Source organism: Arachis hypogaea, chromosome 6 (genome assembly GCF_003086295.3).
Source record: "Arachis hypogaea cultivar Tifrunner chromosome 6, arahy.Tifrunner.gnm2.J5K5, whole genome shotgun sequence".
In the NCBI taxonomy this organism is placed as follows: Eukaryota; Viridiplantae; Streptophyta; class Magnoliopsida; order Fabales; family Fabaceae; genus Arachis; species Arachis hypogaea.
In genome coordinates this window covers 9,008,048-9,035,366 of record NC_092041.1, presented here as the reverse complement: position 1 = coordinate 9,035,366, position 27,319 = coordinate 9,008,048, and the positions used below count along the sequence as shown (strand labels likewise).

The 27,319-nt window shown below is 30.6% G+C and overlaps 2 protein-coding genes, 1 long non-coding RNA gene and 1 other non-coding gene across 4 annotated transcripts; 1 reads left to right on the top strand and 3 right to left on the bottom strand.

Moving 5' to 3' along the window:
• Positions 1–134: 134 nt before the first annotated feature.
• On the bottom strand, positions 135–7,262 carry LOC112695863 (uncharacterized). The gene is made up of 5 exons (XR_003150549.3): positions 5,884–7,262; positions 4,939–5,785; positions 4,746–4,863; positions 3,324–3,356; positions 135–300 (listed from the first exon to the last, which is right to left on the bottom strand). It is a non-coding gene; the product is annotated as an uncharacterized lncRNA (long non-coding RNA).
• A 1,287-nt stretch (positions 7,263–8,549) lies between these two features.
• Positions 8,550–13,237, bottom strand: LOC112695862 (RNA-binding protein BRN1). Its single transcript, XM_025748379.3, has 9 exons — positions 12,815–13,237; positions 12,529–12,611; positions 11,199–11,250; positions 10,965–11,090; positions 10,783–10,862; positions 9,580–9,759; positions 9,166–9,502; positions 8,895–9,038; positions 8,550–8,812 (listed from the first exon to the last, which is right to left on the bottom strand). The coding sequence occupies exons 1-9, from the start codon at positions 12,981–12,983 to the stop codon at positions 8,685–8,687; spliced, it is 1,299 nt and encodes a 432-aa protein (XP_025604164.1). The 5' UTR covers positions 12,984–13,237; the 3' UTR covers positions 8,550–8,684.
• Positions 13,238–22,700: 9,463 nt separating this feature from the next.
• Positions 22,701–27,102, bottom strand: LOC112695859 (uncharacterized). The gene is made up of 8 exons (XM_025748374.3): positions 26,855–27,102; positions 26,104–26,481; positions 24,227–25,968; positions 23,878–24,147; positions 23,707–23,787; positions 23,445–23,556; positions 23,291–23,357; positions 22,701–23,098 (listed from the first exon to the last, which is right to left on the bottom strand). The coding sequence occupies exons 1-8, from the start codon at positions 26,895–26,897 to the stop codon at positions 22,993–22,995; spliced, it is 2,799 nt and encodes a 932-aa protein (XP_025604159.1). The 5' UTR covers positions 26,898–27,102; the 3' UTR covers positions 22,701–22,992.
• A 121-nt stretch (positions 27,103–27,223) lies between these two features.
• Positions 27,224–27,295, top strand: TRNAP-AGG (transfer RNA proline (anticodon AGG)). The gene has a single exon. It is a non-coding gene; the product is annotated as a tRNA-Pro (tRNA).
• Positions 27,296–27,319: the final 24 nt, after the last annotated feature.

Below are 27,319 nucleotides of genomic sequence, written 5' to 3'. Positions count from 1 at the left end.
ACTATTTTGCCACTTAGGCTACATTAACTAATTTGGCCAACATGTATCTAAGAGATCCATCTAAAAGACAAAGTAAACAAAAGATCAGTTATAAATTGTTGAATATAGAGATATAGAGATACAAAATAAAACTCTTAAGAAACAATTTCTATATTAAAAAATTTGCTTCCAATGTCGGTTATCAAATTCAAAACGTGCTTATTATACAAATGCACTCTAGTTACTAACAACACAAGGAAAAAAAGAGTCAAAAAGGCACAAAGGTAAATGTAGCTCTCAATTCGATTGGGTGCAAAAATTCTGAAAAAGAAAAATGTGAATAATTCAAGTACAATTCTAACATGGTAGAATAATACTAAAAAGGGATAAACTACTTACTAATCTTATTTCAAAAAAAAAAAAAGAAAAAGAAAAAGAACAAAATAAAGAATAATAACAAAACACATCACGACTTTTAAAAATACAAATTAATAAAGTCAGTAGCTGAAATTTCTTATAGTCGACTCCTCCTAGTGGGACAAGACTTTTTTGTTGTATTTCTTATAGAAATTAAATAATTTTACAAAGAAAAAAATGTATTGTATTGATTTTTATAGAATTTTTTACTTTTTACCACAGAACCTTTTTAAATTTAAATGCATAAAACTATCATTTAAGAGTTTCAAAAATAAGAGATCAGGTTCAGTGCGAAGCAAATGGTGAAAGAAAATAACAATACTATTTATTTTAGTTAAATACCCAAGAAGAAATCGGGCATTAATAAAAAAAGAATAAAAGCTAATTTAGAATCATAAATAAAAATAAAATAACTAACAACACCATAACAAAAATCAATAACAGCAAAAACTCACGAGATTTTGTTTATCAATTAATAAATTAAAATTTCCAGATAGATGCATGATTCTTAAATTTAAAACTTGTTCCTACCTAAACAGAAACAAATTTTGGGAAAAACTAAAAACTGAAAAATAATGACACTCACCTCAACCTCCATTATTAGGCGTTATTTTTTTATTTGAAAGAATAATATATTTTCATTTTTAAAATGTATGTTCTCCTCTAAGTTAAGGGACAAAGAGAATTGGTAAACTAACAAACTTTGTAAACTTACAGCACCAAAAAAGCAGAAAGAACTGAGACAGCTGTGATTAAACCAAGGAGATCTGAATCTATTTAAAAACACATCCATGTGGATAAAGTGCAGAAAAACTACATAATATCTTAATAAAATTATCTAAGAGCAAACTACAAAAAATAAATTGTACCACAAATTACAAAAAATAAATAACAAAATCTAAATAATCCAAGTTCAATTCAAGTGGTGTATAATAATACAAATAAGGATAAGCTTCTCACTAATTTTATTTCAAAAAAAGAGAAAAAGAGAATATGTATTTCTAAAATAAATAACCAAGAAGATAAAAAATAATAAAAATGAGAGAAACAGAAAAGGAACAAATTAAAGAATAGTTACAGAACACGTGACGACTTTTCAAAATACAAATTAAAGAAACCAGCACTTGAAATTGCACAGTATAAAGTTAGAGAGATTATTTGTTATAGAAATTAAAGAAACTTAGAGAGAGAAAGTGCATTGGATTGAATTTTATAGAATTTTTCTCTTTTTATCATAGAAGCTTAGAAATTAAATACATAAAAATGTATCATTTAAGAGTTAGAAAAATAAGAGTTAAGAGTTTTCCTGTGCAAAGCATATGGTTAAAAAAAAACAGAACAACAACGCTAAATATTTATTTAGTTAAATACCCAAAAAGAAATAGGGCATCAATAATTCAAAGATTAAAAGCTAATTTAGCATCGTAAATGAAAATAAAATAAATAATACCACGATGCCAAAAATTCAATCAAAGCAAACTCTCACAAGATTTCGTTTATCAAATAATAAAATAAAACTCTCAGAGACACAAAATTCATGTATTAAAAAATTTGATTCCAGTGTCGGTTATCACATTCACAACAGCAGTGCTTATTATCCAAATGAAGTCTAGTTACTAACAAGTAACAACACAATGAAAAAAAGAGTCAAAAAGGCACAGGCTCTCAATTCGTTTGGGTGCAAAAATTTCTGAAAAAGAAAAATGTGAATAATTTAAGTACAATTCTAGCACTATAGAATAATACTAAAAAAGGATAAGCCGCTTACTAATATTATTTCAGAAAACAGAGAAACAAAATATGTATTCATAGAATAAATTCTCAAGAAGATAAAAACCAAAAAATCAGAGAAACAGAAAAAGAACAAAATAAAGAATAGTAACAAAACACATGACGATTTTTCAAAATATAAATTAACGAAAAAATGTATTGGATTGATTTTTATAACATTTTCCACTTTTTACCACAGAACTTTTTTAAAATTAAATGCATAAAACTGTATCATTTAAGAGTTTGAAAAATAAGAGTTCAGAGCTCCAGTGCGAAGTAAATGGTAAAAAAAAAATAGCAATACTATTTATTTATTTAGTTAAATACCCAAGAAGAAATAGGGCATAAAAAAAATAAAAGCTAATGTAAAATCATAAATGAAAATAAAATAACTAACAACACCATGCCAGAAAACAATAACAGCAAACTTTACGAGATTTTGTTTATCAATTAATAAAAAAATTCTCAGATAGACGCATGATTCCTAAATTTAAAACTTGTTCCCACCTAAGCATAATCAAATTTTGGGAAAAACTAAAAACTGGGAAATAATGACACACACCTCAGCCTCCATCAATGCCTTGATGTTTTCTATCTACCAATTAACATTCGAAAAACAAACCAATAATAAAAAAATTCATAATAATAACGAATGAAAGAATAAAAAAGCAAGTGATATAAAAGAAGTAGATGAAAAGGCAAAGATGAGATCTTTGATGCTTACAGATTCAATAGAGAAAAAGTGCATTGGATTGAATCTTATAGAAATTTTCACCTAAAACCACAGAAGCTTTTTTAAAATTAAATGACTAATATATCATTAAAGAGTTAGAAAGTTAATAGTTCCAGGACGAAGCAAAAGGTGAAAAAAAAAAAAGCAGAACACCGACGCGAATTATTTATTTAGTTAAATACCCAAGAAGAAATAGGACATCAATAATTCAAAGATGAAAAGCTAATTTAGCATCATAAATAAAAGTAAAATAAAAAACACCACCATGCCAAAAATTCAATCAAAGCAAACTGTCACAAGATTTTATTTATCAAATAATAAAATAAAAATCAAAGAGACGCAGAAGTCCAAAATTAGAAATTTGCTCCAACCTACGCAGAATCAACTTTTGGGAAAAATAAAAAACTGAAATAATAAAACTCACCTCAACCTCCAGCAATGCATTAACGTTTTTCACCTACCAATTAACATATAAAAAAACAAACCAAAGAAAAAAAGTTTATAATGATAATAACGAATGAAATAATAAAAGATTACGTCATTGTTTATGAAAAGAAATTATTAAGCAACTGAAATTCAAGGTCGTTATTTTTTTATTTGAAAGAATATTATTTTTCATTTTTATTATGTATGTTCTCCTCTAAGTTAAGGGACAAAGAGAATGGTAAACTAACAATTGCCAAAACACTAACAAACTTTGTAAACTAACAACACCAAGAAAGTAGAAAGAACCGAGACAGCTGTGATTAAACCAAGAGGAACTGAATCTATTTATAAACACATCCAAGTGGATAAAGTGCAGAAAAGCTACAATAATATCTTAATAAAGTTATCTTAGAGCAAAAAAATCTAGATATGCCAAAAGATAATGTTTATTTTTTATTTTTTATTTTTTTTTTGGGTCCCTAAAATGAGAACACTAAAAAAATGGCATTTAGTAAATGCACAAACATGCCAAGGATTAGTCAATTACTGTGGCAAAAGAAGACCCAAACTTGTTAATTGGCAGTTAGTATTAATAATGACGAATGAAATAATAAAAAAGTAACTGATATGAAAGGAGAAGATGAAAAGGCAAAGAAGAGATATTTGGTGGTTACAGATTCAATAGAAAGAAAGTGCATTGCATTGATCTTTATAGAATTTTCCACTTTTTACTGCAGAAGTTTTTTAAAAATAAATGCATAAAAATGAATCATTTAAGAGTTAAAAAAAAATAAAAGTTAAGAGTTCCAGTGCGAACCAAATGGCGGGGAAAAAAAAGGTAGAACAACAACGCTAATTATTTATTTAGTTAAATACCCAAGAAGAAATCGGGCCTCAATAATTCAAAGATTAAAATCTAATTTAGCATCATCAATCAAATCAAGATAGGTAACACCACCATGCCAAAAATCAATCAAAGCAAACTCTCACGAAATTTTGTTTACTTTGAGCTATATTTTCAGTGAGCAAAAATAATACTCCAAAAAAAAGGATATAAAACTACAGTCTCAATTGCTTAGTTGTTAGTTCAAAATTTTCAGCACTTTCTCACAAACCAAATAGTCTGATTAACAGACACAATCACCAAAAGAAAAAAAAAAAAAAAGAAAACCCACAATCATTTGAAACAAAAAACAAAGAAACCCTAGAATACATGATCATGATATATAAACTCCATATTCTAACAAATCACAATTAACAAATATGAACAACTTTCAATAGTAATAGTAATAGTAATAAACGGGAAAAAGGATAAAAGGTTATCTGAACAATTGAAGGCATACTTAGGGAATGATTCAGTAAAAAAAGAAATATCTTGAATAGGATCAACCATAAAATTCATTATATCAAATTGACTCACATTTTTGGGGGACTCAACTGAACAAAGGGGAAGATGAGCAATCATCTCGTGCTAAGCACATTCATCCTTCTTGGTCAACTGAACAACCCCGTCAAACACCAGCACTTTGTGCCGCGGACTGCAAACAAACAAAGCTTACGTAATTGCTTGTGAAAAAAAAATTAAAGAACAATTTGAGAGGAAGATGCTGAACCTCAAAAACCAAGGCTTCTTGGTACTATGACTGATCCTTGAAGAGGAGCTCCTCAACTTTGATGGAATGAGTTTCTCCAGAAAATAGGCACCAAACCCATCAGCAGTATTCATTTGCAAAAAAGATGAAGAAGCACCCTTGACAAAGTGATTTTGATGTGTTCATAATAATAAAAAAATAACAGTTAGAAGAATAAGAGTTAGACAAAATTTATTTTAAAAATCCATTTATTAACATGCATGGTGTAGTTATTTCTAAAGTGTGACAATTGCAAGAAGAACTAAGGTAGCTAGTCCAATGCACACGTACATATACTATATATAAAAAGAGCTAATTCATTGCTTTGCAACACTAAAACAACACTGGAAATATATAAACGTGCCTTAGCCAAAGGAAATCAACAGAAAAAATACAAATATCAATATTGAAATACAAATATCTTGCTTTTAAAAAACTACATATACCAATATACAATTCCAAACCCACCCTAAAGATCCTATCAAATCATGGCACTTGCTAAAAACACAAATGTTTTCTTTTTTATTCATGCACTTCCCAAATCTTACACTTAATTTGATAGATTTGAAATAAGGGTAAGAGATACTAACAGTGATTAGAGTAATAATAAAAAGATTATCAATTTAAAATATTAAAATATACATTATCTCGAATAACAAAAAAATATTTTAAAACCACAAAAATTAACAAATTAAACATAATTTATAAAAAAAAGCAAGAAAAAAAATTATTTAACTTAACTTTCTTGCAAACTTTCTGACTCCAGTAGAACTATGTTGCAATCTCATATCAGAATCCAGCACGGATTCTCACTTGATCTTTTAAACACCTTCATATACCAACAGATCGCAGTATAAATAATAGTAAATTAACATTTATTTGAAACATAATCTAATAAATCCTAGAAAACATGATGATAACCTTCACCTTCAGGGCTTCTATCGCCAGCCATCTGGCTTCGACTGGACCAGCTCTTGATTCCACTCGGCATATACCGGCGTTTTGAGTAATCGAAGAAATCCTAAATCCCATTTTTCCCTTCATTCTCTTCTGGATATCAACAATTTACCCGAACTGGAAGGAGGACAGCGGGAAAGAAGGTCTAGGGTTTCGGATCGAAAGATACACCAAACAAGAGAGAGCGAGAGAGCGTCTCAAGCACAGGATGGCATAATGCAAGAAAGGCTCGAGAAACACGATCTGGAATGGAAAAAATCGGGGTTGAAGGGCTAGGGTTTGAAAGTGACCGCGACACTGTGAGAGACAAAGCGAGAAAAGGGGAGAAAACGGGAGGTCACACAGAGGAGTTGGACGGGGGATCACAACATCGACAGAGATGATATAGGCCAGAAGGAGGGGACTGAGCTATCCAGAAGAGAATGAACGGGAAAATGGGATTTAGGGTTTCGAGCGAGACAGGGAGAGAAGGGGACAGCTTGAAGTGAAAAATAGAAAATAGAGGGAGATGTTGAAGTGCTTCACATAGTTGTCTAACTACTCAGTGAAGAGCTTCTTAGGAACATAGCGAGGGTAGGAAATAGGGAATTGAAGATAGGGAAGCTTACACACTTTTTTCCCAAGGTGAAGGTGAAGACGATCATAGGTGTATTTTTAACATAAGGAAGCAAAACAATCTTCTCTTTCGAGAAGAATGAATGGAACTGAATTTTGTGTTAAACATGCTACAGCAGCTAAACCTGAAGTTCCAGTAGCACCTACGATTATCAATTTATCACTGCTGCTTTTTCCACCATTATTATTTTTCTTTAATTTCTCTATATTCTTTTTAGTTTAATTTTATTTTTTCTTCTAACAAGGTGGTTTCTGACTTCGAAAAAGAAAGAATTCCACAATTGTGGTTGAAACGAACATAAAAAACATTTAAAGCTTATTTTAAATGAATAAATCTTTTTAAGTAAAACACTAAATAAAAACCAAACTATACTCTCTGGAATATAATTTCATACAATTTTTTTTTGGTGACTAATTTCATACAATTTTAAAACTTTATAATAATTTTCTGTACATTCACTTCTGTTTACGAAAAATTTACACCATAATTATTCTATGATTTTGTCCAGAGTCTGGATCAGAAAATGAGGAGAGATGAGTGAGGTGTAGATTTGGAGGAAGCTCACATCTTGAGTTTGTCAATCTCGACCACACAAAAGTCACACTGGTGTACGTATACGTGCTTCTTCACTTGTCTAGTAACATTGTTTCCAGTAACATCATCTTGTTTTTTCTCTCTCTCAATTATTGTGCTAACACAGTTACACTGAATAACATACCATTATAATTTGTTTGGTTTGTTCAATTCGCTTTCTTCAGTTTTGTAGTGCAGGGTATCGACATCATTTATAATTTTACTTAAAGAAACTTAGGTGAATGTTCACCTCACTGATTATTTTGTTATGGTATTGGTGTAGTTTATATGGATTTTTTTATTTTTGTTCTTTTCGAGTTTGACATAATACCTGAAAATTTTGAGGCCATCTCTAAAGTTGAGAGTCTTGTTTCTACCGGTGTTAATCTCTATTTGGTTTTTATGTTATCTCTTAATGCGATTGCTTCATCTATAAGATAGAATTCAAATTTTTTACGGTTATTTAAGTAGATGAGTGATTTAACCACTAGATCTGAGTTGGTTAATTTGTTTATTTGAAAATCAACAATGAGATGAATTTGTTATGGAAAAAATTCAAATTTTTTACAATTATTTAAGTAGATGAGTGATTTAACCACTCGATCTGAGTTGGTTAATTTGTTTATTTGAAAATCAACAATGAGATGAATTTGTTATGAAAAGAATAAACTTAAATATTATTTTTAATTTGTTAATCATGAAAGAAATATTGGTCAAATTCTAAATTTATCCTACAAAGATTTAGTCATGTAGATGCTAACTTTGAAATTACGTCTTTAGAATAATTTGTTCTAAATATAATACATATGGTTCAAGATCTATTTATAATTCTTAAGTTTAAAATTTGTAATTATTCAATCTGCTTACAATGTTATTGCTTGTCTATATTTATGTAAATTTTATTTTTTATTTTTTATTTATGTGGGACCAAATTAAGTAATTCAACCCATAATTTTACCGATTGAACCAATCATCCAGTAGATTAACCGATTCGATCACTGATTCAGTTTTGACGATTATGCTTGTCCCATCCATTACGAATCCTAATTAAAAAATCCGGCGTCCACTTTCCCGCTGCCCACTTTCCAGGAAAGTTAGTGATCTAGCAGTAATAATCCGAACAAAAATACAATCAACCATCTATATGTTATGCTTTGTCACAGTATTATTTTATGTTAATTGCTATATGTGTGTAAAGGGCCATGTTTTAGGTGCCACATAATTTCCATGGTGCTGCTGACAATTGGCCAAAAGGCTATACAATAGATAGCGGCTGGTGCAAACAATATTCGCCTCACTACCTGAACCTGTGAGAAACAAGAAAAGTAAACGAAAACAGAGGAAAAAAAGAAAACGTTGTTGTTGCCGCAGGACGCAGAGAGCCAAAGGAAAAGAGTCCTCTTATCCTGGATGAAACTACAGAAGACAATACAATCAATAGCCATTCTTGGGGGGAAAAATCAATAAATTAATAATCAATGTCTAAATGAAATTTCATGTTACAGAAATTACAAATTGTATAAACATCAGATGGATCATGAATTACAACGTGAATTATACAAAATTCCATTGTTAAGCTTCATCAGTAAGGCTTACTCTGCTTGTTATCCCTCTTAAGCTGGACCTTTAATTTCTTACCTCCTAATTGGCACCCATTCATCATACTAATGGCTGATTGAGCAGCTTCAGGGGAATCATAACTAACAAACCCTGCAGGAAATGGAGCTCATCAGGCACAAGCTCCATAGGAAACTACCTATCAAATTCATCAGTAAATGGGGCAAGGGCTTACCAAAACATTTGCTAACACCGGTTGCTTTATCAACAAAAACTTTAGCACTCAAAACTCTACCAAATGGTTGAAAAGCAGTGGCAAGCTCTTGATCTCCAAATTCTTGAGGTATGTGATAAATAAACAGGTTGGCACCAGGTGGTCCTAATACATAAATTAAAACGATACCAAAATAGTCACCACCTAAACTCTCTTTATAATGAAAGAGATGTAAGAAACCAGCAACATAAATATGCATGTACCAACATTTATAACATATATCTATAACAACCTTCAACTTGACCCCCAGAACTCTTGCTAGCACTTGAAGATGATGTACCAGAGTTGCCATTACCACCTGCAGGTGAAATAGAACCAGGAGAACTACTCATAGGCCTTGGACTAATCATGCCTCCTGCGTATGCGATTGGATGTTGTAGGCCTGGAACAGCAGGATAAGAGCCAACATAACTTGCAGGAGGCACATGATAATTTCTTGGGTTCATATTGGGGCCAAGTTCGGGCCGTAGTGCATTTGCTTGATTCATGTGCGGCATCATGTTATGGTAACCAGGTTGATTCTGCATCGGTGGCATCCGGTATGGCATGATCCCATAACCTCCAGGAGCCTAAGAAGAAACAGAATTATCATCAAATATATCAAAATGCTATTAAATATTAGTTTACGGTATAAAGAAGTATTAACCTGGTAACCGTATCCATTATACGGAGGAACATAACCCATTGGCAAGGCTCCAAACAATGATGGGTGCTGAGAATCAGCATGTGGTGCATTGGAAGCTTGGGACTGTGCTCTCTGAGCTCGTCGGGCTTGTCTTTCCTTTTCAGTATCAGCCCATTTGACTACCAAAGGAACACTAGAACCCTGTAGAAAGCAAAACAAATCAGGTCGTGGATGTCCAAACTAGTGTAGTTCTCAAATTTGCAATATCACCAACAGTTTTTATCATGAGTTGACAACATATCAGCCAAACAAAAGTTGAGGTATGCAAACATATCAATATAATTTAGTATTTGATGAGTCATACTCATCCCACTGGTAGATTAGCTGCCAAAAGAAAATGTAATATTTTGGTGAATGCCAATCTAATTGGACAATTGGTTATGAATGTATGACATGGAATAGTAAGGCACCATTTTTAATCTGCTTTCATTTATTGTTATTATATAATAATTATGATGACTAATACTGTGCATAAGCAACAATCCCAAGCACGAACTGTTCAACTTTCTTTTGGCACAACATAAGATAAGCCTCACAGGCCAGAGACAGAATTTCCGTTTGAAAGCATGGATCCAATTTGATCCTGTCAAAACTGATAGATTCTGAGCCTGTAACATTATCTTATGCCATCCAGTGTAGGAATTAGGATTTTAGGAAACAAAAAGCTAATCTTAGATTTCTAAAGCATCACATGAATAGGAAGTCAGAATAACAAGTATTTGTGCATCTACATTGAATCCAAGGCACATGGTTAAATGTTCATGTCTCTCACCACCTGGATTTTGTGGCTGAATGCCGCTTGAAGATCCAAAATACTGCAAACACCATTTACAACTAAAATTGTAATTGAGTTTAAAAGCATTCACTTTTCATTCTACCACAGACTAGGAACCAAAAACATTTTATACAATTTAAAACAGTCCATATGTGCTTGAATGACTAATCATGCCATCTAAATCGGTCTGGGTTTCAGTCTGCATCAGAAAAAATATCACATCACAACTGAATTGGCAAATAGTATCAATAAGCTAACCACATGTTATTTGTATCCTTCCTCCATCAATAACATACGAAAAAAAATTGATTATATCACACATCCAGATTCATTACTAGCAGATTTAAATTAGTGGGATAAAATGAGGTGCAATTTTAATAACCACCAACCTCCATTTTATGCTTTCCATTGATTGCCTCTAAAGCAGCAAGGGCTTGTTCTTTGGTTTCATACTTCAAAAATGCACAACCTACCACGAAAGAGAACTATGAATAATGTTTTGTGTTTAAAAAATCCAAAGCCCTACTAAAAGAACAAAGGATGCAGTAAGCTGTAAAAAAAAAAAAAGTACCTTTACTTGTTTGCTGAGAACCTCTTAAAATTTGTAAATCTTTTATAGTTCCGAACTTGGAGAAAAGTGCAGAGACTTCAACTTCAGAAACATTCTTTGGAAGCATTCCGATGAAGAGTTTGTGTTCTGGAATCATGGGGGGGAAATTTGTCAATACAACAAAGTAACCCTGCTACATGAATGAAAATCAACCGGAACCGCAGATATATTTAACTAAATTAAACATTTGCACACCTAATCTTTCCAACTCGCCATCAGCATACTTTACTTGCAATGGACTAGAAGCCTGGATTGGATACAGAAAACAAATGATGCTTTCCAATTAAAATGAGAAAAAAAATATCAAATTGTACAGCTATTAAAACAATAATATTCATACAATAATCACTTCAGTGCTCTGTGAAAAGCTCTGGATTATCAAGAAATCCAAATTTTCAACAAACCACAGATTCATTGGTTATCCAAAGTCCCAACTGTATGGTGTGTTTGATTACAGGGCAAAACTAATGGTATGTCTGGTTGAAGGTTTATGGGGAATAAATTTTCATAAATGAGCTCTATGCACAAATTTCATGAATGATCTCCCATGAAAATTGATTTCCTAGCCAAACACATCACAACGTTGAAAAAAAGATGATAATACACAAACAAAAAGGGCCCCCCGCAAGAAGGGGGGGGGGGGGGGGGGGATTCACACGATGCATGAGTATTCAAGCTGTCTGTGAAATTATAGCCACAGAAACAATTAGATATATCAGAATTATAAAAAATTAAAGAATAAAATCTATACTATACTTGTCCTTTAACTTACATTTCTGCTAAATTTCTTAATGCTAATAAAGGTTCAGGGCTAATAATTAAATTTTAAAGAGATATCAGAGATTAAGATTTGGAATTAACTAAAAATCACATCATATTATATATCTTAAAATATATTATCCCAAACCCGTGATGCCTAAGAAGCTGGGCATCTAACAGAATTTTTAAGCATGGTCGTACTTATAATATGCTATTAGCCACAAACTCCGTCTTAGAGGAAATGATAGCAAGAAAATTCTGTCCAGCTTGAACAAGAAATAGAAACCCATTATACATAATATTTCCCACCCAGCATATTTGGTGCTAATATCATGAAGCTGCTCGCGCATTCATGCATACTAAAATTACTAAGTTCATTAGACACTTCCCAATGACCAACATTAATAGTTTAAGATAAAGACCGAACAAAACACAACACAGTATGGAACACGACGTAGTGGGACAAAAGACACACTCGAAGAGAGTTGCGTCCGTTACCTAAATATGGTAAACACCATCACATAAATTCCTAAAATTAGACACATGTTCTTGCCCAATTAAGACCCTCATCATCATTACTACTAGGTAGTCGTCAGCATCCCCAAACTATATATTAGCCCCCATTTATAGCGTTATACGCCTATCATATCATTCAATCAAGACGGATCACCTTTAATGGTATCATGTACAGTAGAAAACAATAAATCAACCACAAAAAAAAAAATACAGCGCAGTGCATAGTGTAGCATTAAAAAATTTGACCAACCCCTGGCAGCGTTTTCTTATTGTGACACGCATTGACGGCCTTATCAGCCTCTTCCCTCGACGGACAAATCACGAAGCAACAACCTGTGGCGGAAAAAAAAAAGGTAAAAAAAAGCCGCGAAATTAGGGTTGGAAGTTACTGCAACGTGACTGAAAACGAATCTGAGGAATCTTGGAAACGAAGTGAAGAGAGAAAGCGGGGAATGCGAGATTCGGAATCGGAGGGAGGGAAGGAGCGTAGGAAGCGCGTAAGAGAGAGAAAGAGAAATGAGAAGTTAGGCACTGACCTCGAGAGGAGCGCGTGGCTTTGTCCTTGATGATGTTGACCTCGTCGACCAACGCGAACTCCTTGAACATTGCCAGCAGTTCCGATTCCGTCATGTGCTTCGGAACTTGACCTACGAACAGCTTCACACTCTCCTCGCTAGATTTGCTCTCTTCCTTCGCTTCCGCCATTAATGCCTCAGATTAAGCGCTCTCTCTCTCTCTCTCTAAAATCTCGCGCTGTTTCTTCTTCTGTTATGTCTGCGTGTTCTTCTCTCTCCTTCTTCTTCTTGTTGTTCTTCTTCTTCTGCTGCTTCTGCTTCTGTTTCTGTGAGATTTGGATTTGGAGTCGTCGGAGTGGGAAATTGGGGATGGCGAAAACTTTTGGATCTTCAATTCAATGCCTAAATATAAAATTTGGCAGATAATTTTTTAATTATTAAAGTGTTAGAAATAGGGAAGGGTTTTGGGTTTAATTACGAGAGGGCCACTGGGGTACAGCTGGTAGTGGCGCCCTCCGTGTGCTGGCTGGATTTGCACTTTCGTCTTCTCACTCACTGCGCTAACTACTCATTAGCCAGTTTGGCAGTTATGTTTTCTTTTTCTTTTAATAATTCTCTAATTTTTTTTAAAGAATAATTTCTATTTCTACTAATCATTGGGATGGATAATCAATTAATTATACAGCATAATTGGATTGGATATTTTACTATTTTCTGAATCTTTATTGGCTGCTACAATATTAACTTTTTTTTAATTCTTGGTGTTTAAAAACTAATTAATAGTCCTATGACCTATCATCAATGACAATGAATATTTGACACTATATTAACATTTATTATCAAAGTATATGAAATCTTAAGATCAAAGTTTATACGTTACCACCAATATATCAAAAGAAAACCATTAAAATAAAATAAGATATATAGTAAGGATAAATTAACTAGAACGTTGACGAAATTCATAGAGGAAAAGCACGTTGAAAGAGGAAAAATACGTTACAGCTTTTTGAACGCTTCCATTTTTGATTTGGCTAATTTTTCTATCTATAAACGCAGAAGTGATTCTGATTACAAAATCACGTTTACAAGAAGCAAGAATTTTTAGCTTCTGCGTTGCACTAACCGGCTTTTAGCCATTGACATTTAACCTTTATTTTTTTTACCAACTTTATTCTCTATATATATTATTGTATTATTTATAGAATTCTTATTATTTCTCTTTACATGAGTTCTTTTTTTTCTATTATTTATTATTTATATTTTTTATTAATTTTTTATTTGACATTATATATATTTATAATGTAATTTTTGTGCATTATATTTATTATTATCTTTTTATAATATAATTTATTGATTCCATTAGGTAAAATAAATTAAACAAAAAAATTAATCATAAATAATAATAATAATAAAAAATTATAGCGTACAAAAAAAGAGTACTAAAAATACTAAAAATATACTATATAAAAGCATATAAAAAAATATAAAAAAATTAAATATATATAAAAAATAACATTATAATTTAATGTCATGTCCTTTTTAGTAATTATCTATCTAAAAGTGATTTTAACTAATATTATCCAAACAATATTTATTTTATCAAAATCAATTTTAGTATAGAGTTGCCAAACATAAATCATGTTGACACAAACTTACTTCTACCCAAAATCAATTTTATAAAATCACTTTTATTCAAACTCTAGTTTAACCAACCACAATCCAAACACACACGAAAATAGTCGGATAATACGAAGTAATGGTTTAGGCTATATTTTTTTAAAAAAAAAAAAGAAAAAGAAACTGGTGGGGATGATTGGTTAGCGAGGAATTTATAATGTAACGCTGACTCTTTAAATGTTATGATGGTATCCCTAGGAAGCTACTTTTTACTACTTGTTGTAATGTGGTGCGGTTTAAAAAAAATAATGCGACATTTGAATATAAGATTGAAAGTCATGATAATTTGTTTCAAAAATTTGTTGGAAGTTTGGAACTGCGAGATCCTGTGATATGACTTTGTATCAACTCAATATAACCTAATTTAGGATAGGAGAGAGAGCTCATAAAAATAATTACGTTTAATTTTTTTTATCATATGACTTTTTTCTCCTTAAAAATTTACGTTAATTGAAAAAAAAACATATAGATTATTATATTTCTAGGCCAGTTTAGATAAATAATGTAATTAAGCTCTTTAAAAAAATTAAATATAAGAACTTATATTAAAAGTAACATATAAATAAATTATTTGTATTTAATTTTGTAATTTTAAAAGTATTATTTTAAAAGAAAAATAATAAAAAAATTATTATAAAAAGTTTTTTTCTCTAAACACTTAAATAATTTTTTAAAAAATTATAAATTGATCTTAAAATTTACACTAAATATTAATCCTATAACTTTTTATAAATTGAGAGTGTAAAAAAAAAGTTGCTTACAAATTTATCTAAATTACTTACGGGAGCAGATGCGTGGCTAAACTAGGTTGCTTTGCCTTACTTAATTAGCATCTTTGTGCTAATTCTCGAGGTATTACTGATCCTAGATTTCTGTCATTTTTTCTTTTCACTCTAAGACTTAGTTTAGATGGAAGAAAATAATAGTAGAGAAGTACATGAAAAATAAGAAAGAGAAAATAAACGAAGTAAAAGTTTAATTCTTTTTAGTTATTTAGATAAAAATAAATATATACGTGGAAAATAAATTCTTATTTAGGTAGGTCTCATTACTTTTTTTATTTTTCTTCTATACTTCTCTTCTATTTTTTCTCTTTAGCTAGTTTTCTTCCTACTTCGCCTCAGAAAAAACAAAGTTTAAGACCCATTGCATATAAAAAACAAAAAAAACAAAAAACGAGGTGATATCCCATTTAATCATCTAAGAATCAATAATATTATCATATCATTCTAACAAGCAAAGTCTTGCAAAAAATTTAATCGATAATAATTTTCTTTAAAATAATTTGTTTCATTAGTGAGAAAATGTGATAGCAGACAATACTTATTTTTTTTTTCAGGATCATGAGATTTTAATAAAATTTTTGTTTGGTCGCTATTAAATTGGTAAAAGAATATTTTTTTAATAAAAAATATTTTTTTAGTGTGTTTAGTAAATTTTTAATAGTAAAATTAAAAGTATTAGAAAAATAAAAAAAACATCCTTTTTGAAAAATTATAATTTACTTTTTTTAAAAAAAAGATTTTTTTTTCTTTAAAAAATATATTTTTTACATAATAAACGAAAAAAAAGTACTTTTATCTTATTTTATCCAAATATAATTGATAAATAAATTTTTTTTACATGAGATATCCAAATATAAAATTACTTTTACTTTTGTAAAAGATTTTTTAAAAAATTATCATTAGAAAAAAGATATTTTTCGAAAATAACGTCCAAATAAATCAAAAAATACTATTTTGGATCTTTGATATTTAACTCTATAAAATTAATTAGTCTATTTATTAATGATCTCTCTTGAATTAAAGGAATATGTCTATATAGTACGTTAATAAGAATAATTACTGTTCATTAAAGTGTCATTTTAAATTTACATTTTTTTTATCAAGAGATTTCGTTGTCTTTTAAAATAATTGTTAGGGGTCATTTAAATTTTTCTATTTGTTAGTTTCTTTTTTTATATACATTAACTAAATTTATTGTATAAAAATTGAGAAATATTAGTAATTTTAAATTTTTTTTACATTGAATAGAGATTATACATATTAATAAAAATAATATTGTTAATTATTATCATTCTTATCTATTTATTAATTGTTACTAATTATTTTAAAATGTTAAAATTTAAATCTTTGATGTTATATCTATGTAAATAGTTGGCATACATATTTTTATTTTTTGTATTTGTTTTAGATAAAATATTGTATCAATTTTTTATTATTTATTATAAAATAGAATATGCACTTCTTCTGATAATAATGAGTTTATGTAAATTATGATGATTAATTTAAATTGAGTACACCTCAAATTTAATATAATTCTACTAATATAATATCTTAATAATTTTTTCAAACAACAATGAAAAGATTAAAAAAATTATATCATCTATTAATTTTTATAAATTAAAAAATTAAAAATTATTAATATTTTTTAGTTCTTATATAATAAATTTAGTCAATATATATAAAAAAATAACAAAAAATAAAATATTCAATAATTTAGACAATTATTTCTAAAAATCACCGAGACCTTCAATAAAAAATTTATTAATCCTAGTTGGTATTTAAGGAACAAATCATCAATTTAACGTGCCATATAAAATTTTTTGATAACCTAAATAAAAAATATTAATAAAAAATTAATCAATCTTACAAAAATAAAAATCAATAACAAAAAAAATTATTGAAATAATTATCAAAGATTGTTTGTTTTTTTCTTCTTAATTTTTAGATACGGGAGTTTTTGCAACTTTGTAAGTTGTTGAATTTCTAAAAGGCAGAAAAGTAAATAATTAAATGTTTATGTTAAATACGAAATGAAATAGCAATAAAATAATGCATCATAACCAGAAAATGCAACTTGCAGCTTGTTATTTGACCTTTGCTATTCAGACATTATTGTTTGACCATAGTTAAAAAAAATTGTGCTATTAATTTAATGTAGCCTGAAAAAAAAATTCAAATCCAGTTATGATGTCTGTCCAGTGTCCAATCTGATCTTTCATATGAGCATACACGAAGCTCCACAAATCAGTATTTTTTATTATTTTTTTTATCTTTTAGCATTTGCCAACCATGGTGATCGATTTTCACCAATTTTCACGAGCAGTTGTTTTCTATATTCTAAGTCTTAAGTTTCTAACCATGAAAGTGAAAATAAACATTTGTATTTGTTAAGTAAGGATGAGTTAGGCACCTTAGCAATAGCTGCTGCCGCGTTTTTTCCATTTTTTTAAAGAAGAAAATTAATTCAAGTTCAGCTGCTTAAGGATAACTGTGAATTTCTGATACCTTAAATAGTTAACTTCAAATTTGGTCGCACTTTCCTTTTCCTTCCTATTATAATATTGATTAAAATAAAAATATTAAAACATTACTAATTTTTATCAATATTAATTAATATTTTTAATTAATATTTTATTTTTAAACTATTAAGAGTTAAAATTTAGTATTTAAAATTTATAATTTAATACTTAAAAAAAATATTAACAAAATATTGGCTAAAAGTGTTGGTCATATTCTTTAAATATTTTATATTCGCTTGAACTTTTCCAAAAGGGTATTTTGACCCGATTATAATATATTATTGCTTATGTTTAAACTTTAAAGATTAATCTCTCTTTTTGTCTTTTAGTTTGGTTTACAGTTAGTATAGTTTACAAAAATTAAAATTCTATGTCTACACTAAAATTTAAGGATCAAGATTCTTTAAAAATGAGAAGTTTGATAAAGTGGTAAAATAAAAAAATTGAACACTCTTAAATTAAGATAATAAAATACACATTTCATAAAAATTATAAAATTAATGATAATTAATATTTTATTTTATTATTTTATCAATTTTTTATTTTAAAAATTTAAATTTAAAATTTAACTACTAAAAATTATTATATATATTTATATATTATTTTATATATTTTTAATATACAATTTATATTTTAATATATATTTTATATAAATGTTTGATTTAATAACTAATTTTTAATTACATATTATATGTTAATTTGTTTATTATATATATTACATATATATAAAAAATAATTACTGAATTAATAATATATATATAAAATATATGTTAAAATGTCAATAAATATTAAAAATATAAAATAACATATATGTTTATATATAACTAATAAATAATTTGTTTTTACTATATATAAAATATTTTTATTATTTATTCTTTACACAACTCCTTCTACTTATGAAAACGGAATTGGTGTCAATTCAGCCGTTATTATCTGACATTCTTAAATTCTCTTCAATCTTAAAAAAAAAAAAAAAGATTTTCTGAGAAAGGTGAAGAAAAGACCAAACAGAATCGGTGAAAAATTAAAGAATGTCCATTGTCCCATCATTGCCTTGCTGATCATAGTTAGCTTCTTCAGCTATTACAATTTATTAGTCGTTGAATTCAACAATTCTAATATTCACTTAAATAGTAAAGGACTATATAAGAAAATTTTAAAAAAGAAAACATAAAATAAACTATACCTTACCCATCAAAACACATGGCTTTGCGTGCATTTTAGTTACCTTATTATGAAAGTAAACAATGCAGTGTTAGTACATACTCCACAACTCCACAATGTGATAAAAATGGTGTTCTAATAACTTATAGCTACGGGTGTTAATGATTCTTTCCGATTTGAAAATTTGGTCGGACTCTAAATTTTATAGAGACTAATTTGGTATGATTTTACTGAATTTAAGATCGGATATGAGTTTTAAAAATAGAGATCATTATTTTGGGTCGAGTATGACAGTTTGGGTTATCTAAATTTGATTTAGTGGTTCGGTTATCATACACAATTAATATTGTGTTATTAGTGATGGATGATAGTTATTCTTATATGAAATTTAAGTATTGTAAACTTTAATATTTTGTGTTATTAGTTATTATAAGACTATAAATTAATATTTTATGTTTAAAATGCATAAGACTTTAGACTAATGCATAATATTGTATTATTTGTATTGATTTAAATATTTGATGTTATTAGATAATACTAGTATTGATTGTGGTTATGCTTTAATTTTAGGGAAGGGTTAGTTTTTATTATATTTTTCTAAGTGAATTTTACCATATGAAATAATGGTTGGAGTCTTTAAAATTTAGATATTTTCACATATTAGCTTAAGAAGATAATATTAATGGCCCGATTTTTACCTAATTTTTATCCAGTATAATTGTGATCCAAAAATGTGTAGATTTCATCATGTCTATAATCAGATTCGAATCTAACAAATAGACCCACTATATATTTCAAACCAAATTTAAATCACATTAAACCCAATTTCACCCCATCAATAAACACTTACTTATAGCTACAAGCAATGTGAATGAAATTATAAATGTGTGAATGTCGTTGCTTATTGTATTTAAATAAACTAAAATAAAATTGGAGAATAAATAAAGAGGAGGGTAGGGAAGTAAATAAACAGAAAAGGGTAGAATGGTAGTAAGCGAGAAAAACGAGGTACAAAGATAAGTACGCCAGACTGTCCCGCCAAGACAGCGCAAATGGTTGATGGATGTTGCCATCTTCCTCTCTCTACCAAGTGCCAAATCAAGACAACGAACACACCATTCAAATTTCTTTTACCCTAGTTTATTTACTTACTCTCTTTTTTTCCTCTGATTAATCATAGTGCTTTTTGAGTTGGTTTATTGTAAGATAATAAAGCTTTTAGCATTATTTTGTGTTTTCAAATTGAACTTTATATTTATTAAATATCTCCAATCTCCAAATCAAATACTATCAAATTGATATTTATCTATTCAGAAATATTATTTATAAATAAAAAATTAATTATCACTAAATTAATTATTATATACTTGTATATGAATATAAAATTAAATTTTAATATGTTATTAGTATAAAATAATTTTATACATATATATAATTATATAATATCATATTATTATAAATAATTATATTTTATATTTATTGTATAATTGATCATCTAAAAAAATAAATATAATTAAAAAACTTTATAAAATATTTTAATCAGTATATCAAAATTAAACTTTTCCTAATTCATATTCAAGGTATATATTTTGATATATATCCTATAGTTTTAAATGATTTAGTAATTAAATTTTAAGGTAATTGTTATCCATTTTACTGTTCCCATAACAACGGCACCAATCCAGGCCACTTATTTTATTTTATTCTCTCCACAATCTAGTTTTGCTTTTGACAATTATATGACACAACTTCATGCAATGACTAATGCCTTTAATAGTCATTGGCCTCAATTTGGTTTCTTATTAATGTTGTTTTTGGGTCGTAATCTTTCTTGCATGTTAGTTAATTTTCATTTGTAGTAATATTTTATTAAAATACCATAAGCGACAATCTTATATTATTTTTATATACAAAAAGTAAATTACTTCCACTAACAAGAATGTTTTTTTCCCGCTTTATCTTTTTAGATTTTGGAATCTACACTGCTCATAGGCTCATTAGGTGTGTGAATATATAGTATGAATAGTAAATTTCCTAACATGTGAGATTTGTATTAATTGTCTACATATGTCGAAAGTAAATTCCTCGTATGGTCAAAGATGCATGCATCCTAGATTTAAATTAGAAATGTCATTGTGTCACGAATTGATTAATTGAACAATCAAACAAAGAACATTCGTTATCCGTTAAGTTTAATTGTATATTTCCTTAGTCAATAATATTAATGATTTGTCTATAAGATGAATAAGTGGAAGAAGACCCTAATCAAAATCAATCACACTAAAACTAAAGATAGGTGACAGCTCCTTTTCACTTTATTTTAATTTCACTATCAAGTCAAATATAAAGATTGTCAAATGGTTGTGTAAAGGACGCTTACCTTTTTGGTGGTGAGGGATGGAAGAATGAGATTGGATATTTATCGAGTCTCGTGGCCACATGATAACAAGGGATATATATAAATGATATAAAAACTAAAAAGGACAGTGAGTGAGTGAGTATTGAGTAAACTGCAAATTAAAAGGGCCATTGCTTTCAACTTTGAAGCAAAAAGAGCAACTAGAGCCATCGACCCAATATTGGAATATGGAAGCTGCATTCATCATTCACCAAAAGGTAAATAAAATTGCTACCAAGTCCAATTGGACCAACCAAGCTAGCTCAAATCAACATCTAGTAGGCACCTTTTTTCATTCATTTATTTTTTGCTCACAAGCACACATATTATACATATATATAAGTGCATGCTATGTGTATAATACAAAAAAGTGCATGCTATGTTATCTATATATATATATCTTCGTGGGGAATGAAATCTCATGGGGTTTATAAACGATAGTGACGGTTGAGATACATGCAAAGAGATGAGTGTGATGGAACATCATTCTTGGGTTGGGCCACTTCCTAAACAAGAAACAACAACAATAAAATTCAGATTTTTCGTGCGCCTCTCTTTTGGGATCTTGCTGTATGATGCAGTTTGATACTTGAATAGTATTGTTGGACCGAAAGAAGTACTTCAACATATTTATGAAAAAAATAAAGCTTAAATATTCAATTGTTTTTCAAACTTGTTTCTTTTCCTTTTTTTTTTTCATGGACGGCTGGAAAGTGGAAACCCCAATCACTAGAATGAAATATAACAATTACATAATTAACTGATAGCTAGTAGCTACTTAGTTCTAAAATTTGTCATACCCAATAATAATAATAATAATAATAATAAAAGCAATGTTTCATGATGTTTAACTTTACACAAATGTTTACCTATTTTTTACACCTATCAAACATATACTTAGCTATTTTACACCAAACAAACATTTCACCCTATATCCTATACAACCAAACATAGCCTTGGTATAGTCTATTTAGACATAGAAAAGAAATTAAATCTCATTGATATATATCAATGAATTTTACTTACGAAGAAAAAGATCAAACAAAACAAAAAACGAGTCAAGCAAAGTTTTTGAATTGCCAATATATTCAAAGTTGAGGAAGAAAAAACTTTTCACCATTAAAAATCTAAAGTATTATGCAGAGTATCGGTTAGCACAAGCCCAAAACTAAATCTTTCTCATTTCCAGATTAATTATACCGCCTTTATAAAAAAAAATTGAAGAAAGTCCGCAGCTTGGTTGAGGCATTAATGACAAAAGCCACAGCAGGAAGCAAGCAACTTCTAATATTTGTTCTGTGGTGAATGAATCCCCTACGGTTTGTTTTAACTCTCTTTTTCACCTCTTCAACGACATCGACACATAACCACCAAAAGAAAATACATATACTTTATTTACATAGGAATAGGATAGGCCAATTTGTTAGAATCATTGTACACTATTGCCTCAGCAAACTTACATTGTCCCTCCCCTACACTAACCTTAACCTATGCATGCAGGATGCAGCTATGCTTTGTCTGTCATCAGTTGGATTCTCTAAGTAGAACATGTCCAAAGGGAGAGACAGAATAAGCGTTAGTACCCAACAAAAGAACATGTCCATTGGTTAATGTGAGTCTTACTTTGAAACATAATAGCACTGTCTCAATTATCAACTATGATGCAGATATGGGTCTCGAATGCCTTCTGTAATATACCTTCCCAAATCGATTAGACATACCTGGCCTTTTTCCTGTAGCTTGATTCACAAAGAGTTGATGTCTGTCAAAGTTCAAAAATTAATGTTAGAATGTTGCAGGAGCTGTTGAGATGATGCATCATCACTAAATATTGGGAAGGAAATTGTTTTCCCCCTTAAGTATATGCTTGAGGTTATGTAAAATAAGAAAACCAGGGGAAAAAGAGGGAATAAGGTTGAAGTTGAGGAAGAATGACTTCCAAATTTTATCATACCTCTCAGGTTCCAATTTCTGGATAATAATGCCATTCAGAAGAAGCTCTGAACTGTAGACAGCAGTTCCTGCAAGTTGAAGTAATTCCATAGGACGAATGAATGAAAATTCGATAAATCATAACTGCCTCATCAAGGAACGGAAGGAGCCAGTACCTCTACTAAGGAAATGGTGGCATATTGCATAGTCCTCTTCACAAGAAAGAATCAACAGATCATCTAAGAATTTATCATCCTTCTCTGCACATACCTGACTTTCATCAACTACCTAAAGAGTTGAGACATTTTACAAGTGAACCAATTTATCAAATTATACTCAGAAAGAAGCATAACCCATTAAATTAGTAGAAAACACCAAATATTGGAACCACAAGTGTGCTGCAGTTCTAGAGCATTAAACAAAGGTGAATATGCATACCTGGCCTTGAACAGCTGTGACCAAGGTTGCAACCACTTTCTTATCAGGTTTAACTTGAGGTGTGATGTAGACTCTTTTACCCTGTGGAGGCATGCAACATTACAAACACATTTTAAGGCAGAAAGTGATGAGTACACAAAAATTTGAGCACAGGAACATTTGCATCAATACCTTCAGGAGTGGTGTTTGTCTTGCTTGAGCCAGAGACACAGGCATGCTAAAGCCTATCTCCTTTTCTTTTTTCACATCCCTCAGAATGTAATTTTTCTCATCAATAAAACAGTTTGCTTGCCCACAGCTCTCAAGCCATAAGTGTGTCACCACTAATTTACCAAGAGCCATAATTTCCAACATATTCTTTGTGCGTATAAATTTGTCTGCTATGAAATGTGTGGCATCCATTGAGCTTGATGCAGTAGATATATTGAGCCTTGCCACAACCTGTCGGAGAAAGATGAAACAATCACCACTAGGAACTGGTTATATTTCACATCCGTGACAAGCATAAATCAACAGCTACCTTTTGTTGCCTCTTGACAACATTGTTATCCAAATGCTGGCTAAAGAGAACTCGAACAAATGTCATATCTCTTCGCTGTCTTGGATCTTTCCCTATTGAAGCTGATGTGGGCTCAGAAACTCCTAATCTAATAAGCTCCTTCAAAAGGGGAGACTTTCGAAGGCGTTTGTTATTTGACATTATTAAGTCTTTACTGGAGGAGATTGTTGTTGGAATTTCTGGACTGGATTGTGCACTGCTCTTATTAGCTGATATTTCAACACGTGCCAACGAGGATCGCTTATCAAGTGAGCTTTCAAATTTCATGGTATCGTCAGCTGAACCAGGTTGAACAGAATTCCCCTGTGACAAGCATCTGCTATTGTCAACGCATGACTTATCCTCATCATTTTGGCGTTCTATACTGTTAGTGGACCAGACATTGCTTTCATTTCCATCAATGCACAAAATAGTAGGTGCATCAAGATTGTCTTGCACATTAGCCTTCTTTCTTTTCCCCCTTGCTCTTTTAGGATAAAGCCAAGAAGGAGAATCATTTATTAAAAAACTGCTGGATCCAGATAGCTGTGGACTAACTTCAACCTGGTGATTCAGGCTGTTTTTCCCAGTCTTCCCAGACAAATTGGTAGGTAAATTGAGACGTTTTGTCCTAATTCCCAACTTCAATGGATCAGCCTCTATATCAGCCCCCTTCCTCTTGCACCTAATAGTGTCATCCGCCTTGACATTATTGTTCCTCTCTGTATGATGGATTGATTGATTTTTCTTTCTTGGCCTTCTGCTCTTGTTCTTATTTTTGGATTCTGTGGTGGCTGGTTGAAAACTAGTATACTCTCCTGTTGAGCAAACCTCTTCAATTGAGACAAGTTCACTATGTATTGGTGAAGTGGTATTATTTTCAGACTGTCCCATAATAGTTGACTTGCTTTTCATCATTTTTTGTGTTTCCACCAACACAGTATTTGGCTCCTGATTCTCAGTGTGCTTTCTCTTCTTTGATTTCTTTGTTATGGACTGTAAACCAGAATTCTGTTTATGCAACAAGTTTTTCAAGTGACCTTTATTCTCTATCAAATCACTCAAAGAGCCATCAGGTGCTTTCTCAGGTTGGTGAGCATCATGGAAATGGCAGCCAGTTGTGGGCATAAATGCTAATGCCTCCATAGCTTCAGCAGCTATTTGAGTATCTAAACCAATACCAAACATGTCTTCTGTATGTATCACACTTGAATAAGGAGTCTCGTTCTCTCTCATTAAACTTGACTGAACATCCAACTCCTTGAGAGAGTTACTTTCATTTTTTGTTTCAATTCCATGTCTTTGGACCATGTTCTCAATCTCATCATCACATCTAACACCTGCACACCGTATTCCTTGGCTCTGAAGATGTCCACCTTCTTTCTGGTTTTCACTTCCAATATTTGAAGCTGTGTTAACCTTTCTACACAAGATACCAGCTCCTTTGTCATCTTGATCATCGCCATCCCATCTGAAGGGTTCTTTTTCTCTATTCTGGGTTTGAGTTTTAATTTTTCTAGCCAAACTTAGTGATCCTCTTGCACTCAGGACATGGAGTGATTTCTCTCTAGTGGGCTTTATGTGATAAATTCCTTGAAGCAAGTCCATATCACTAGATGACAAGTACTCATCCACAAACCCAAGAGCAGCTTGGGTTGAATCCCCAGGCTCTGGTGAGTGAATGTTATTTAACATCTTGGTATCAACTGAAATTCCTTTCTCCCCTGCAAGCATGTGGTGTTTGTTCTTTACTTCAGTATACCATTATCAACAATAACTTTGACATTTAATAGGAAGAACTATACATATAAAAAAGAAACGTTGAACTCATTCTTATGTTGTTCATAACAAAAACATACCAATAGCAGCTTTACTAAAAGCAGTGCCATTTGAATCTGCTTGTTTGAAAGGTGGCTTTACAGGTCCCTTCTGGAAGTGCATTGAAGGAATTCTTGCAGCTGGACTGGTTCCATCATCAGCCAACCCTCTCACAGCAGATGCTGCCCTTCCATTGTCCCTTTCGTCATCTTCGCTATCAAGCACAACTTCTTGTCCATTCTCGCATGTTGGACCACTTTCCACATTCTCCGAAGGGTCAGAATCCTCCACAAGCTCAGTGTTCAGATTGAGATTTTCCAGTTGGGGTTCAGTGAAGGGGCTATTGAGCACTAAGGTGTCATTGACGAGTTCAGTTTCTTGAAACTGAGCATCTTCATCAGCATCTTTGAATTTACCTCCTAATTATAAACATAACAACATAATCATCAGGCTAAGATACTTTTATCTATCATATTCTCTACACTTACAATCAGAAGTGACAACTTCCACAAATGCTTTTTAATTCCTACAAGAACACTCATAAGCAGTCCCACTATCGAAGATCATGAATGAGATTTGTTTGCGTTATTTTCACTACAATCAGCTTTAATTCGTACACAGCTTGCATAGTTTGGTACAAAATTTCATGTGCATGGAAAACTCATTATGATCAGTGAATTTCTTTTGTTATTTTTCCATTTCAACGAGAAGCGGAATGATCAACGTAAATGACAAACAAGTTAACAACAAAATCAGAACAAAAATAAGCAATAATGAGGAATGAAAAGGTACCAGGTGGTGACGAAGAACAAATGACGTAGGAGGCATCAGCCATTGGAGTATTTTGAACAGTGTTAGCGTTGATCAAGGGTTAGGCACATGTAAATGAGAAATTTGATTAGCGTCAAACTGAACTGAAACCCTAAAACAATGATCATAGAAGAATGCAGCTGAAGAAGAAGAAGAAGAACATGATGATGATGATGATGAGTTTCGGAAATCAGCGCAACGAGTTCATGAAGGAACCCCTTAATCTGTGGGTTTTGGAGCGGAAATGAGAGAGAAACAAAAATGAAGCATAAATTTTTCATTTCAATCTTTTGGAGGGAAACAACTAAGATTTTTTTTTATATAAATTAATTTTGACAGCTAGTGACAAATGGGCATTTGGTCTAGTGGTATGATTCTCGCTTAGGGTGCGAGAGGTCCCGAGTTCAATTCTCGGAATGCCCCTAAATTTTCTTTGGATTTGACATA